At 37.5% G+C, this 16,072-nt stretch overlaps 1 protein-coding gene across 4 annotated transcripts in view; it reads right to left on the reverse strand.

Moving 5' to 3' along the window:
• Positions 1-16,072, reverse strand: part of METTL15 (methyltransferase 15, mitochondrial 12S rRNA N4-cytidine) — a 91,390-nt gene that overhangs the window by 41,497 nt on the left and 33,821 nt on the right. For all 4 annotated transcript variants that reach the window (XM_071559080.1, XM_071559081.1, XM_071559084.1 and 1 more), the window contains exon 3: positions 11,808-11,944. In XM_071559080.1, coding sequence (XP_071415181.1) covers positions 11,808-11,944 — 137 coding nt within the window. The remainder of the gene's footprint in view (positions 1-11,807; positions 11,945-16,072) is intronic.

The raw sequence follows: 16,072 nt of genomic DNA on the forward strand, positions 1-16,072 counted from the left end.
TGAAGGCAAAAGAGAAAAATATTTTAATTCTGCATTTTATTTTCAGAAATTAAATTTTTTCCACGGTACAGTGAGCTTTGCAAACATGCAAAAACAAGACCATTTACACTACACAAGTCATACTCCACAACACAAAAATCCTATCTTAAGCATATTGAAAAAGTAAACCTATTTGTGGTGTTCCCTCCATTATCACGATAAAGAATATCACAACAGCATCAACCTTCATATTGTCTGTCCTTAGCTGCAGGTTTTGACATATATAATAGATTCACCTTGAGAACAGTAAGTCTCTGCCTAAGAAAATTTCATCTTACATACACAAATTTTTGTTAGCCTGAAGTAAAACATTGCCCCTTACAGTATCCAAGATGGTCAGTTCACTCTAAGTGAAATGAGCTTTGTTGCAGCATAAAGCTTAACAAAATGATAGTACTGATTATTCAAAATGCACATGCATTTCTGGTCCTGCTAGTTGAAAAAGTAACAACCTAAACATTCAATTCTGTTGTGACACAGAATTTTTACTTATTTATCAAAGATTATTTTTAATTATTTATTTTTAGACTAAAAAATACAATGGCATAATTTCATATATTATCTATTCTTGGCTTAAATATTAATAAATGGCAGAAAGTCATATCTTAATATTGTACTCACCAAGTGCTAACATCCACTTGTTTTGACAAAGGCAGACTGTGGGATGGGCTGAATTCAGTTGAGTGTTGGGTGTCACACATTGCTCCACCTTAGTCTAGACTGTATTGCAAGGAATTGAAACTCATTCTAATACTCAGATAACTGAATGCGATTTTTGCCTTGACTTTTACAGCAAATGACCCTGTGCATTAGGAAGAGTAAACAGTCATGAAGGAGGTGGAGGATGAACTACTGCCTCAAACTGACAGAAACTAAAACATGGAGTACATGTCTTCAGAAAGAGTGAGCAGAGACAATGCAGCAGATTAAACCTTAAACCTTAAAGCTGTGGGGTTTAGCAGCTGGTCTCCAAGTTTTCCAGGAAGTAATTCCCAGGGTTTTTTGAGGGGCAAAGGAGCAGGTTTCCAGGAATTAAAAAAAAAATAAAAAGATGCTTTCAGAGAAGGCTCAGGGGAATGCAGTGCTCCTAATCCTCCTCTTTCCTTCCCAGCCAGGCAGGTGGCACAGATCGCCCTGAAGATGAATGGTCAATCTGGATATCATTAACAGAAAGAATTTGCTTGTTTTCCTGACTTGTATTTAAACAATGTAAGTTCCAGCAGCCCCTAACTTCTCACAGCCAGAGTAAGACTGGCAGTATAAACAACATCAATATTACAGATTGTTTCTGCTGTTGAGACATGACATTTGTATTATTTCTTGGAACTCTGTGTGTGTCAAGCCCACTTGCTAGTGAACATTGGTCTCAAACACTTGCACCATTCTGCAGCGACAAAGCCACAGGAACTTCCATTCCAAGTTACATGTTTTCTCCACTGATGTTTCACACAGAAATTCTGCAAATCCCTCTATCCAAATCTTTGCTGCTTGATCAAGCTAAGTTGATGTATTTTTCAGGCATCCAAATACAAAGCCAGCAATTAACTGCCTGATTTTTACTCTCAGTCCTTTCAATATTCTATACAACACTTGGCACAGCTGAATCACAAAGACCAAAATCAAATTAAAATGCAAATTATGTTTATTATTATGACAGGGAAAAAATAGATTACGTAGTCAAACTCAAAGTAATGCATTTTTATGATCTATGTCACTTATATGCATAATCCTAATGCATCTAAGAATAATAGTATTTGAAGTACAATGACTCAATCAGAAAAACAATCTCAACTTTGGTACCTTTATGTATTTCATTGTTAAATATTGATACAAAAATGTGCTTACAAATATTTTCATTTAGTTACCTGTTTTCCTTTTTATCAAAGTAGAAGAAATAAAATTATAAATCAGAGGCTGACAGCTTTTTTTTGTTTGATTTAGCTACTTAGTAAATTGTATGTTTAACTTAAATACCAACAGTCTTGACCTTCTCTTAGTAAGTGACAAGCACCTTTTTGTCAACACATTTACATAATTTCCACCTTCACAGAAAAATGCTGGTATCTCCTACTCTCAAAAATTGTAATCTATCTACTGATGAATTAAACTTTTGCCCATACTGTTTGATACCAGAAGGAGTATTTCAATACATTTGATGTTCTCTTAATTTGCGCAAAGTGCCTCAACATCTCCTATTGCAAATGCGAACAAAACCAATCTAAATATAGAGCTCTTGACAAACAAATTAAAATATGAACTGCTGCTGAGGAATATGAAGATACCATCTTCTCATTAGAACTATAATATCTGCAGACAACCAGCTACCAGGTGCAAACCCCTTCTGATTAGAACCAATGTTTTCTTCCCCTCCTCCTTCTCATCAAAATGAGGAGTTTTGCTATAATGAAAAACTACATTTAAAAAAAAAAATGAAAACAGTCCTGTATCAGTCTCCTTTATGAAACACCGATTATTTTTATAAACACCAAACTGCTTTGTTCCTGAAATGAAAATATACCTAGAACTCAATTGTTCAGTGACAAAAAAAATGCTTTAAATATTTATAGAAGGTATTTCTAAGTAATTTTGAAACATACACTTTAATGTTTTTCCTTAGAATTTAAGTTCAACAAACAACCTTTTACATGTATTTTAGTAATGAAATGGTTACAAAAGTAACATAAAAGTCCTCAAGTCATCCAAACATCTACAAGAAACTTTTCATTCAAAACCATTAAGATGGAAAACTGGCTGAAAGAAAAAGTCAATGTCTCCTTTACGGACCACAACAGTTGAGATTATTTCAGCAAAATAATTATTTACTTTGGGGGGGGAGGGGGGGGGGCAGTTAAGACATTTTTCCCTTTTAGGAAAAAAAACCTACACAGACCTGTACTCAGAAACACTCTGAGTTTATGAGCTGTAACATTAAACTTTGAATATATTCTGAGCAGTTCTATACCACACTGATGTGGGTGAATTTTACAAAACAACAAAATGAACATGTCTGAAACTACTGCTGATTAAAGTACCACTTGGCATTAAATTCCATGAAGCTCAGTTAACATACATAACATCCCTAAAAATAAATTAGGTGGACATTTATACTGAAACGGAATTCAAATCGCCCACCTTGAGCTCCATGTCCTTAACCAATACCTACAGGGGGTTTTGTTCGTTTTAAATTACTTCAGGTGCTTCTTATCCCTCCATCAACTTAAAGGACCATCCTCTCATTCTGCAAGAACAATTAGCATTCTACAGTATTCCTAGACACACTGATGAAAAACTGTGATAGAAGAAACCCAGTGTTCCACTGAAAGTTTCTTTGTTTCTTGATCAACATCTGTGGCCTAAAAGCTGTAGCTTCTCATGCTAGAAGGAAGTTAAGTTGCTTGGCCTATACTTCCATTGCCTAAAGATCTCAAAGACATTTTAGACACGTGTAGATGCCCATATTGACTGCCCTGCCATGCCTGAAGCATGAGGCTGCACTAGAGGACATCCTATGATCCTTCCCAATGGGAATAGTTTTGATATTGCATCATGGTGAAGCAATGGTATTCCTCAATTTAGTGTTCCCACTGAAATATTCCAAACCACACAGTGCTCACTCACTCCTTTCTGCCTCCCCACGCAGTGGGATGGAGAGCAGAACTGGAGGCACAACAGGCAAAGATCATGGGCTGACATAAGAACAATTTACAGGAAACAGCAATGAAATAAGAAAATTAACAGTAACAACAACAATATTAATTAATAACAGTGTGAAAGAGAGATGAATGATTCACGTCGAGTACTCACCATATGAAACCAAACACTCCCCCAACCACTCACCTGCTCCCAGAACAACTGGAAGGGACCCATCCCCCTGTTCCCTGCACATGGTGTAGAACAACCTCAGGGTCTTGGTCATGCCCACCCTGGCAACTACAGAAATCAAACCTGTCCTGGCTGGAACCAGAACACACTGTAGGAGAAATTGCTTAAACCAAAACTACCATCAAAACTGATAAACATCAATTATTCCCAGAACACTAAATTTCACTTAGTGTAAAATGACTCAATAACAGCAAAAGAAAATAACATGGAAATAGTTCATTATTTTAAAGCTAATGCTTGCAGACCTTCAAATTGATCAAAATATCTTCTAAGGTTATCCTGCTAAAATAATCAGCTTCTTCAAGACTCAGATCAAAATTACAGCACTTTGTTTTCCTCAACCAGTAGCTTGCAATAGGGCAGTCCTGACTCATCTCATCTGACTTGAAATTATATTAAATATAGTAGTGACATATGGGATGTTATGTATGAAAACAAAGACAACACCCCTGTTTATGACATGAAATGGAAAATAATTTTAATCACTATCAGATAATTTTGTCAAAATAAAATACACGTAACATTAACAAGATTAATAGCATCTTGTAAATAGAATGAGTCCTGATAGACTGATTAGTATTTACCCAATTGTCCAAATGTATCTATTGCTAAAGAAAAGCTTTAGTAGCAATGCCAACATAACCACATGCCTTGAAATTAATGCTATTGTGTCTCTGAAGGCAATATTTCACCATACACTTTACTACTTCAAGATGTAAACAGTGCTGTTACCACCCACCACTGAGACAGGGTAACTGAGGTTCTTGTTAATGGATACCTTGGGGTGGATCAGAGTGAAACAACACTGAATGATCAGTGTATATGTTTGTGTGTATTATATATATATATGTATGTATGTAGGGTTTATTTTAGAACAATTTTGTTGCAATGAAAAGGAGGTATGTAGCTGTTTTGGTTATTATTATCTATAGTAATATAAAGTATGAAAATATCACTTAAGAGAATATATAAGGAAAAGAAAGAAAGAGAAAGAAATTATAAAAGTGGATAGTGGAGAAGAAAGACAGAGTGGACAGGAGAGATATCACCACCCATGGATCCAGTGATGAGACCTGATTGTTGCAAATTAGATGTCTGTGGGTCAAAGTGATGGTCACAGTCTTGATCTGTCGGGTGTGGGGAAGCCCATAAAATAAAGAGTTCAACAGCTGATATGCATTTCAGGTTCAGGTGGGATTGCTCAGATACCACCCCAGGGGGGAGTTTTAACACTGGTGATCAGGTGCAGTCTGATCGTGGAAGGCCCCAGAAGTGTCTGGGAGCACTTTGGTGGTCACTGGTGGCCCTGTCCCACAACTTGGGGTGATACATGTATGAGCACTTGCTTCCTTTACCACAGTTTACCACTGTGGGAATTTTTGTCCAGATGCTTTAATTACAATGTGCTAACCAGATCTCAACTTCACCACACCCGGAATTAGCACCTTCCTGACACGAATTCCTCCCATCTGTGCTTATCTCAAGTTCCTGCTGTGGTGGCTTATTTTATGGCAAGTTCCTTCTATGGCCTTGACAGTGTTTGAGACAAGTAACTGTACTCTTTACAAGAGCAAATAAGGACTTCTCTATTATGTAACCAGAGTCTGAAATGCAAATTCAGCTACTAGTATTAAAATGAAAATAAAACTAAGCAGTGTACATACAAATTATTTAATTGCAGTTTCAAGTGATGTAATGTTGGTAGGGAAATTTCTATAATTATACTATGTAAGAGAAGCCTAATATTCAAATCTCAGAATCAGTTAGGTTGCAGACGACACTAAGATCGAGTCCAACCATTAGCTCGGCGCTGCCAAGTCCACCACTAAACCATGTCCTTCACTGCCACATTTACACAGCTTTTAAATCCCTCCAGGGATGACAATTCCACCACTTCCCATGGCAGCCCATTCCAGTGCTTGCCAGCCCTTTCCATGAAGAAATTTTTCCTAATATCCTCTAAATCTTCCCTGGTGAAACGTTAGGCCTCTTGTCCTATGACTAGTTATCTGGGAGAAGAAACCAACCTCACCTGGCTACAACCTCCTTTCAGGTAGTTGTAGAGAGCAAGAAGGTCTTCCCTGAGTCTATTCTTCAGGCTAAACAACTCCAGCTGCCTCAGCTGCTTCTCATAAGACTTGTGCTCCACACCCTTCCCCAGTTCCACTGCCCTTCTCTGGACACACTTCATCAAGTCAATGTCTTTCTTGTATGAGGGGCCCAAAACTGATTCAAGGTGTGGCCCCATCAGTGCCAAGTACAGGGGGACGACCATGGTCCTAGTCCTGCTGGGCACGCTATCCCTGATACAGGCCAGGATTCTACCGGCCTTCCTGGCCCCCTAGGCACACTGCTGGCTCATGTTTAGCCATTGTTGACCAGCACTCCAGGTCCTTTTCCACTGGGCAGCTTTCCAGCCATGCTGTCCCCAGCCTGTAGTGCTGCATGGGATTGTTGTGACCCAAGTGCAGGAACCAGCACTGCATTTTGCTGACCCTCATATAACTGGCCTCAGCCCATTGATCCAACCTGTCCAAACCCCTCTGTAGAGCCTTCCTACCCTTTAGCAGATCAATACCCCCACCCACCTTGGTGCTGTCTGCACACTCACTGAGTGTACACTCAATCCTCTTGTCCAGATCATTAATAAAGATATTAAATATGCCCCAATACTGAGCCCTGGGGAACAGCACTCATGACCAGCCACCAACTGAGGTAACTGCATTTACCACCACCCTCAGGTCCCAGAAATCCAGCCAGTTTTTACCCAGCAAAGAGTACACCCATCCAAGCCACAAGTAGCCAGTTTTTCCAGGAGAATGCTGTGGGAAACAGCGTAAAAGGCTTTACTAAAGACCAGGTAAATGACATCTATACCATTTACATCAAAATTTGACAAAGTTTTCACAAAGCACTAAAGGGACAAGATATCAAACAACATAAAAAGTAAAAAGGGAATAGAACCAATTGTTAAAAGTAAACTTTTTTATGTGTCTTCTGTGTGAAGGTAATTTGAATTTTGCCCAAATTTAGACCAGGAACTCAGCACACTGAAGGACCAGGCTGTATGTATGAAAGCAAGAAAGAGTTACCAGTCATTCTGAAACTTGCACAGCTGGGACTTGAGCAACAAGAATTTTTATTCCTTCTGCTTTTATATGGAAATATATTTGGATTTGTTACCCAACTAAATCCTTTGGGTAACAAAATAAATTACAAAAAAGCAGTATTTTAATATCATGGCATTTGAGCGCCTTTTTACTGCTTTCTGCTGAATTTTTCCACTTCATATTTAAGACTTAACACTTATTTTTGTTGCCTGCATTTGAGAGGCACCCAGAGGTTGATATATATGGAGAATTCTTTAGAAATAAATAACGCTACAGGTAACCAATTAAGTATATTTACATATAGTCAAGGCACCATTGTAACACATATGCCTTAACTGCACATTAATTGTATCCCTTATGAACTACAGTGAAAAGTTAAATACTAGCTTGCAAAAATAACATATAGCAACAGGAAGCACCAATATATAATACTCAGCTACATTTCATAAGCACTTAAGCTTATTGCAACTGAACAACAAAAAAATAAAAAGTTGTTTTCCCTAGAAGCAAAAAAAAAAACAAAACCCCAAAGAAAATCAAACCAGAAACAAAACAAAATATTTTCCCCAGAGCATACAATGAACAGCTGATGGTTCTATCCTGCTTTTTCTGCAAACTTAGTGCAACCCTGAAAGCAAAATCCACAAGTACCCTCACACCTCAAAATCACTTTAGTTCTACAACAAAATGATAAATTGTATGCAGAATTTTATACTATTGATAAATACTTTTGGGGCGTAATTTCTTATTCTGTTCAGAGAATTACAAAGCACTTATTTTCTCCTCTGCGTAGGCTTTGCATAAGTTTCTCATATTTAAAGCGTTTGGTGCTATTGGTTAATTGCCAGATTTCAGCCACCTCTCTGACCTCTCCCTTTCAGTGGGCGTGAAAGGGTTTATTTGTAATACATATTGCCACTGACTGAATTTTATCTTCTCCTGGATTCTCATCAGCAATTCCCAAGTTAGAGGTTTCCCCAGAAAGTACGTCAAAGGATTCCCACCCACACACTGAATATCTAACAGACCCTGACCCATTTTCTCCTTATTAAAGCAGCACTACATATTTTAAAGAATAAAAATAATAAACAGAGACACTAAATGAATGCAAGAATTGCAGTGGGAACTCTATGCTCTTCAGATTTTAGTTATGACAAAATTGTTATCAAAAAGCAAAGAGACACATTTAAAATACATACATCAAAAGTATTTTTCCTCAGTCTTTTCATTCTGTGACTTATTACTTCACCCCATCTTAGAGCTAAGTACAAGGAGGACTTCATTTGTAAGTTCTGAACACAGAAAAATCCCCTAATTTAGCCATATTCATGTTCTGTTGCAACAACATCTTTGGACATTTTCCAAAGAATCACAGAATAGTTAGGGTTGGGAGGGATCTCTGGAAATCACCCAGTCCAGCCCCACTGCCAAGGCAGGGTCACCTAGAGCAGGTGACACAGGAACACATCCAGTGAGTTTGAAGGACTCCAGAGGGGGAGACCCTACCAGCATCCTGGGCAGCCTGTTCCAGGGCTCTGCCACCCTCAATGGAAAGAAATTCTTCCTTATGTTGAGGTGGAACTCCCTATGTTTTAGTTTACGGCCATTACTCCTTGTCCTGTCTCTGGGTACCACTGTGAAAAAGATTCTGGCACCATTCTCTTGGCACCTGCCTTTGAGACATTTGTATGTACTGATGAGATCCCCTCAGAGCCAGGTCCCTCCTCATCAGAGAGATGCTCCAGACCCCTCATCATCTTTGTGGCCTCTACTGAATCCTCTCCAGTAGCTCCTTGTCTTTCTTGAACTGTGGACACCATGACCTAACACCACCTTGTCAGCCAGACCATGGCACTAAGTGCCACATCCAGTTTTAAACACCTCCAGGAACAGTGACTCCACCACCTCTCTGGGGGGCCCATTCCAATGCCAAATCACTCCTTTTGTGAAGAACTTCTTTCTAATGTCCAACCTAAACAACTGCAGGACCCAAGATCCATGACGTAGTTAATAGGCTGGAATTTATTAACATCCCAAATTAACAGATGCAATATACTGTTTTAAGTAGAAAAGAAGTGACAACAGAAAATTCAATTGAAGTGTAACTTTCAGTTTGCCCATTGCATTCACAGCTTCAGACACTGGGAATCAGATTTTGCTGGCTGTGGTTACATAACAGCCTCTTTCCCCCACCTGGTGCAGTCACCTTCAAAGGAAGTTAAGCACTTCAGCAAGTCAAATAACCTCTCCCAAAACAGCAGTAATAAACAGAACAGGTGGAAAAAAGCCTAGAACACTAAAACAATGGAGTAGGTTTATACTTCTGTGCTGTAGCTAATCAGTCAGGTGCATGTACAGCTGTGCTTCTTACAGAAGGGACAGCCCTACATTGCTCTGGGATTGCAACCACACGCTACCAGTGCCATTTTTAAGCAGCACAACTATTTCTGTGGGCTCCTGGTGAGCCACAGAGAGAACAGACCTGACCAGATACAGATGTCAACTGGATGAATTCCCCGAGCTTTTGATGCCCACACAGATTTGAATTGAACATATACAAGGTTTATTTCTGATGCAGTGCAGAAAATAGACAATAAAATTCCATAATATCATGTTTTAATGAATATTGAAAAAAAATCCATGTCTAAAAGCTCCAAATCTCATAAGTAAACCCATTATATCCAACTGATTTGTAATCAAACACTAACTTTACAAGTAACTTATAAATTATGTATTTATACCTCCTCCTTTACCCTTGCAACTGTGTTCCCAGAGATAGCAATTAATAATTAGCACACATACCATACACAAACATTCTTTTATCTTAATTTTCAACACAAACAATTATGAAAAAAATACAATTACCTTCTGAAAAAGGACCCACCTGTTCTTTCTAATAGGAAAGACTGAAAATTAGGGAAAACACAGAGCAAACAAGAACACTGTTCTGTATCTTACAATACATATTCAGGTGGCATGCAGTCATCTTTCAGTGATTGGGATTTTTCACCAACAACATTCGACTACTTAAGAATTCATTTCATTCTAAGGAAAACTTGCATCTGTAAAGGTGGGCAAAACCATGTCTGGAGTTCAGGTAACCAAGTTTACAGAATTTTACAAACAAAAATAAGAACTAGGAAACCTCCTTTGTCTAATAAGCCATAATAAGTTACATCAACTGTAATACTATAATCATTAAAGCTCATCTTCTCACAAACTCAAGCAAGCAGAAAATTAACAATGTCAACCACTGGCAGAACAGCACCCAACACTTGTAAACTCTATCTGAAAAATAAACTTACTTCAGGTTTTCACACGATACTTTCCAGATAAACATACATTGAGCCAGAGGACTGTTCATTGCCATTTTACATTGTGTGAATGTTATGAAAAGACTGACTTTTTTCTATGACACAAAGAACAGAACACTTTACAACTCCCATAGCATTTGGTAAGAACATGTTTCAGGCCTAATTTAAAAAAAAAACGGACTTTCCTTGGCAATATTCTCCTCAGGATTCTGTCAAAAAGAGCATTCTCTGGAAAAATAAGAATTGAGAGGAATTCCACAAATTTGTAAGTATATACACTTCAGTCCACAAAAAAAAGAGAATTTAGAGAAATATATTTAATTGATTTTACAGACTAGAATGAGGAGAACCTGAGCTATGCTGTCTTGTCACATGATTGCAGTTCTCTCACTGGACCTCTGTCAAACACACTTCAAGAAAGGAATGCACAGTTTAGCCTTTTATCTTAGAAAAAAGAGAAATACCTTCTGCATTGCTTCAATATTACTGCTGACTTAAAACTCCTTTTTCTATGGAAAAACTTGACTGAACGACCAGGTGTTTCTTTACCCACCTCTTCCAGTTTTCTTATTGGAAATATTTGCTTTTCCTCATGCAAAAGTCATTTTGAAATAAATACTCTAATGTTTTCAACCTGACAGTGAGTATCCTCTCCTTGATACTTGACCTAGATTTCTGAAGTCTTAATTATTTCATATTATTTAGTTTTGTATCTACATATTTTTACTTCTTGGTCAAATTTGAATGCCACTTTCTGAAAAGCTCATATTCAACTCTACATACTGCACACTTTTGCATGATGCACTGATGCTCTGACTGGGCTCTTTCTTGACCAAAATAAAGGAACAAGAACTTGGCATAGCTAAAAAATTGCATTTAACAATTGTTCATTTAGCAAATTCAGCACTCTATTTAAAAAGAAAATTGAAACATAAGCTATACACAGAAATAGTAGCCTAATAAATTGTTCAGTAGTTTCTGAAGCCAGTGGCAAAATACTTAGAAAACCTAATACTGAATTACCATTATTTTGGGGGGGGTTAATTAAAATATTCATAAGCCATATTTAAATGACCTTATTATTAAAATTCTGTTATACCATCATTATCTGTGACATATTTACCACAAAGATATGTTTTTGCACCACTCTGCCATCAGAATCATCTCAAGGCAAGCAGAACATGAATCTTTTTAAAATCCATTTTTAAATGTAAAATTGGCTACTTCATGCATGCTCAAAATTAAGAGTACAGAATACGCATTTAACTCCAAAAATCTCAGAAGAAGCTGCATGCAAATACTCATAAATAAATTGGATCTCCTACTTAACAGGGTACATACAGCATACAACGCTATTCTGCAACAAGCCACTAAAAACCATAGAAACATATTAAATTATGTATTAAATACCCAAGTACCAACCTTATCTCAACCATATCTAAGACAGGAGAAGACAACTTACGGGTAGGATTCTGCAAGCTGCTGAGCTATTCTGTAAGCTGTGGGATCCCTGTCCAGAGCATACACGGTGATGTCGGGGGCGTTCTCCAGCAGAGCTGTTGTGTGACCTCCAGCCCCAAACGTCATATCGAGGAAACGCTGGGGAGGGAAACGGACAACACCTTCAGCTTAGAACACTGGCAAACTGATGGTTGAGTTACAGCTCCTTTTGCTAATGTCCCTCATATACTGAAGGCTTTTTTGGAAATATTTCTGTATTTTGTGCAGAATTGCAATTATGACAGAGTAATCTTTCCAGGGGTTGTGACCTCCCTCCCAGCAATCCTTCCAGAACAAAAGGTCAGTCATTTAGTACAACCAACTGCAGCTTCATACTGGTCCCATTTCTTTACATTCTGAGTTTAGACAAAAGCCACTTATGGGACTGCTTTATTTGGCCTTGCTCAAATTGATGGATGTAGAGACGTATAGGATATGGGATTATAAGAAGTAATTGGCACCATCTGCTTCGTAAGAACATGTCTTGAAGGAAGGCTGTTGTATTGTACAGCAATTAAAAAAATGACATTATAATAGTTTTATACCAGAGATCAAAGTGTGATGGCACATATATTATCCTGACTGGGACTAAGCTAAGTAGCACAGAAAATTGAAGTTTTCAAGACAGTACCATAGATTTTGGGTTCACTGTGCTATGTATTTAGCTATGCATTTAGGTTATTTATATATGCTGATGTTCAGTCCTGATAAATCATTTCTACCATCATTACATGTTAATTAGATGCGGAATGGCAGAGGAATACCCACCTTAACAGCAATCCCATTTCAATTGCTGATGTGACATACTCTGTGGGCTTGGGTTACAGCTTTTGATAAGCAATAAATACCTCCTTGCTTCTGAGGAATACTTACTGCACAGGAATATATACCAGGTCTGGTTTTGTCTTTACAGAAACTAAGACTGGAAGATTTTTTAGTAATACCAGGCAAACACAGCCATTCTCTCCTGTCTTCTGGACTAAAACTGACAACACATTTGAGGAACTTTGAACATACTCTATAACATACGTGGGTACAAATTCAGCACCAACTCAGGAAAACTGGGCATTGCCGTGTGGTGGACATTTGGTCCAGAAGGATTCTGTGAGAGGCTGTATTAAAAGTGTTACTGAAATTCCAGAAGACCACACATTCACTGGCTTTCCTTGATCAGCTGGGTGGGTTACCTTGCCACAAAAGGAAATCAACCAGGACTTTCCACTCCTGAGCTGTGCTGGCTGTGACCAGTGACTGTGTTGTCTTTCAGGTGTTTTTCAATACTTCCCAGAATAACCTTCTCCATAACTTTATCAGGCACTGAAATGAGTCTGTAGTTTCTGAGGTTCTCCTTCATGCCCCTCTTGAAAATTGGGACAATGTTTGCCAGCTTCCAGTCAACTGGGACCACTATGGATCCCCAGGACCACTCAAAAATCAAGAGAGGTTTTGTGGTGACATCAGCCAGCCAGCTCTTTGAGAATTCTTCACCGAATCCCATAAGGCCCCATAGATTTGTAGGGATCCAGCTGGAGCAGCAGATCCCACAAAATTTCAGGGTCAGCTGGGAGCTGATCATTCTTGCAGTCATGGTCCTCAAGCTCAGGGCACTGAGACCCTCTTGGTCCACCATCCAGGTTGAAGAGAGAAGCAAATCTAGCCTTAAACACCTCTGCCTTGTCTGTGTCCATGTTTGTGAGGTGACCATCCTCATCCTCAATAGGCCAATGATATTTCTATACTGCCTATTGCTATTAATATGTCTGAAAAAACTCTTTTTACTGTTCCCCACATTTCTGGCAGCTTCAACTCCAGTTGAGCTTTGGCCACATAACAATTCTCCCTACAGCAGCAAGCAGCATCTCTGTATTCTTCCCATGTCACTTGACCTTGCTTCCACCAGGTATACACCTTCTTTTTCTGACTTATCTCCAAGAGAAGATTCCTGTTCAGCCAAATCAGCCTTCTGCCTCACCTGCTTAATTTTCAGTATTTGGGAATTGCCTGCTCCTGTGCCCTTTGGAGGTGTTTTTTGATGTTATTGTTTTTATGACAATGTTTCTAAACCAAAGCAGAAATGCGACTTAGTTTCTGCACCTTGGAACTCCTTAACATTTTTTTTTCAGTGGATTGAACTGACCTCTGTTGAACAAGATGAAACTCAGACTACATGCAAGCTAAACTAGAACAACAAATTCTCCATAGAGATTTCAATATTAGTACCTGCATGTGGGTTTTTTCCCACTTCTCAAATTATTTTTATGTGAAACAGTTTCAAAGATCATTTATCAGCTACAATCATGTTAAATAGAAATTAATGTAAACTAAACTTATTTGCAAAAATTATACACAACAAGGGGCCTTTTAAGGGAAATTTTCTAACTTATCTCTAATTCAAACGCAATGAAGAAAAACAAATATTTTTTCAGAAACAGTTTTCAGAAAACGTAAATAAAGGCTTATTTATGGAAATCTCATCATAATAAAGCTGAATAATTATGAGACTAATGCTGTAACTCTACTGTTGCTAAAAGTAAATGCAATTTATGATCTTTAAAGATCTTTAGGCTGCATTATTTAATTTCTTTGTGTTATGCCATCATGTTTCCTAAGCTTATGCTCTAGAAACAAAGATTTCCTATATTTTACAAAGTTCATGGAGGAAACAAAATTTAGTTGGGTGATCACCCAATATCAAATTGTATCATTCATATGAAGAAATATAGCACCGACACAATTTTTTTTTTGTAAGTAGTATGTATAAAACAAACGTATCTTACAGAGGACTGAACACCAATACCATATAAATGGTCCCAGTAAACTATTTAAGCATTCTGACTTATCTTCTGCAATAACAAAACCAAAAGTATCCTCATTGAGACTTAGTTCAAAGCACAAAATTCAAACAGTCAGAAAGGTGTGGTTGTTTCTTTAACACAATTAACCATAAGAATTTTGCTACATTTTGAAAATACTTGCATACGCTGAAAATTCCAAGCATTTTCTCTGTAAGTTCTCACATGCCACAGGTGAGAAGATTCAGAGAAGCTCTTATGGCAGAGGGCACAATCAGTACTGCATTGTTACTCTGCACTCTACTGTTACCTCTGCTAAGCCCATGAAAATCCAATAATGGCTATTGAGTGGGACAGTAAACTAATGAGCTAATTTTTTATTCCCTTTCTTTAATGAAAATTATTGATATAAAAATGTGATTGTTAACTCTGCACTTAGCTTAGAAAATTGCAAAAATTAACATAAATTCTGAAAAACACACAAATCCTCTAAAATTACTTTTAAAATTTCCAAGATATAGCCGATATTCTGTGATTTCCACTCGAGTTATTTCCATGTAATCCTTACCAGAAGTAATGTACATAAGCAATAAACAGAGCTTTCTACTTTTATCTTCTAGTTCTGCAGAGAAATCCATTTAGAAAAATCCCTTTAGAAAAATCAGAAGGAACAACAGAAAATTAAAACCACCTTTTTATTTCTTGCATAGGATTAACCCACTCAGAAACGCACTCAAGAAACTTAGTCACAACAGTCCCAAGTGTCATTTAGGATTGCACTTATTCTGCAGCAACACATAACAATCAAAGCCAATCTAAATTATATCATAATTCCTCTTGAAAAAAAAAAGTTTAATCAGCATGAGTCACGTCTTCATGATTGGGTTTGGTTGTTTTGTTTCATTTAAAAAAAAAAAAAACAAACAAATAAATGCTCTTACTCAACATGACACCCAGAAATCTAGCATTAAAATTTTCACAAACCTTAACATTTCCTTTCCTAAGACAGACCCACAGTGCGGGGTAGAAAGAGTAAAGGATGATATTAAAAGTGCCCTATAAGTGCCTATATTTTCTTTTGAAAAGAAAAGTAAGTTTGGAATAATAATTTTATTCCACTTAAACTCACTAGTACCATGAATTTTCCAAACATCTAACTCCTGTTTGATCATGTCTGGAAGGTATTTTTATCCTTCTCTTGCCAACACTTCCATACAATGGAAAAAGTCCTTTGTTTCATCAAATTTGAATAGCAGAATAGATGAATTAGGCACTTTTTGGTTAAATCTCTAGACAATTTTGTTTATTTAAGCAATATTTATTATTGCTTTTTTTTCCCCAGATGAATTTTTTAAGATCCTATAGCTCATTCAAGAACACCTACATTTTGCATAAGTTTCACCTTTCCTCACATACATCTGCTTCTGCTTTCATT

The sequence above is a fragment of the Pithys albifrons genome, chromosome 6 (genome assembly GCF_047495875.1).
Source record: "Pithys albifrons albifrons isolate INPA30051 chromosome 6, PitAlb_v1, whole genome shotgun sequence".
NCBI lineage: Eukaryota > Metazoa > Chordata > Aves > Passeriformes > Thamnophilidae > Pithys > Pithys albifrons.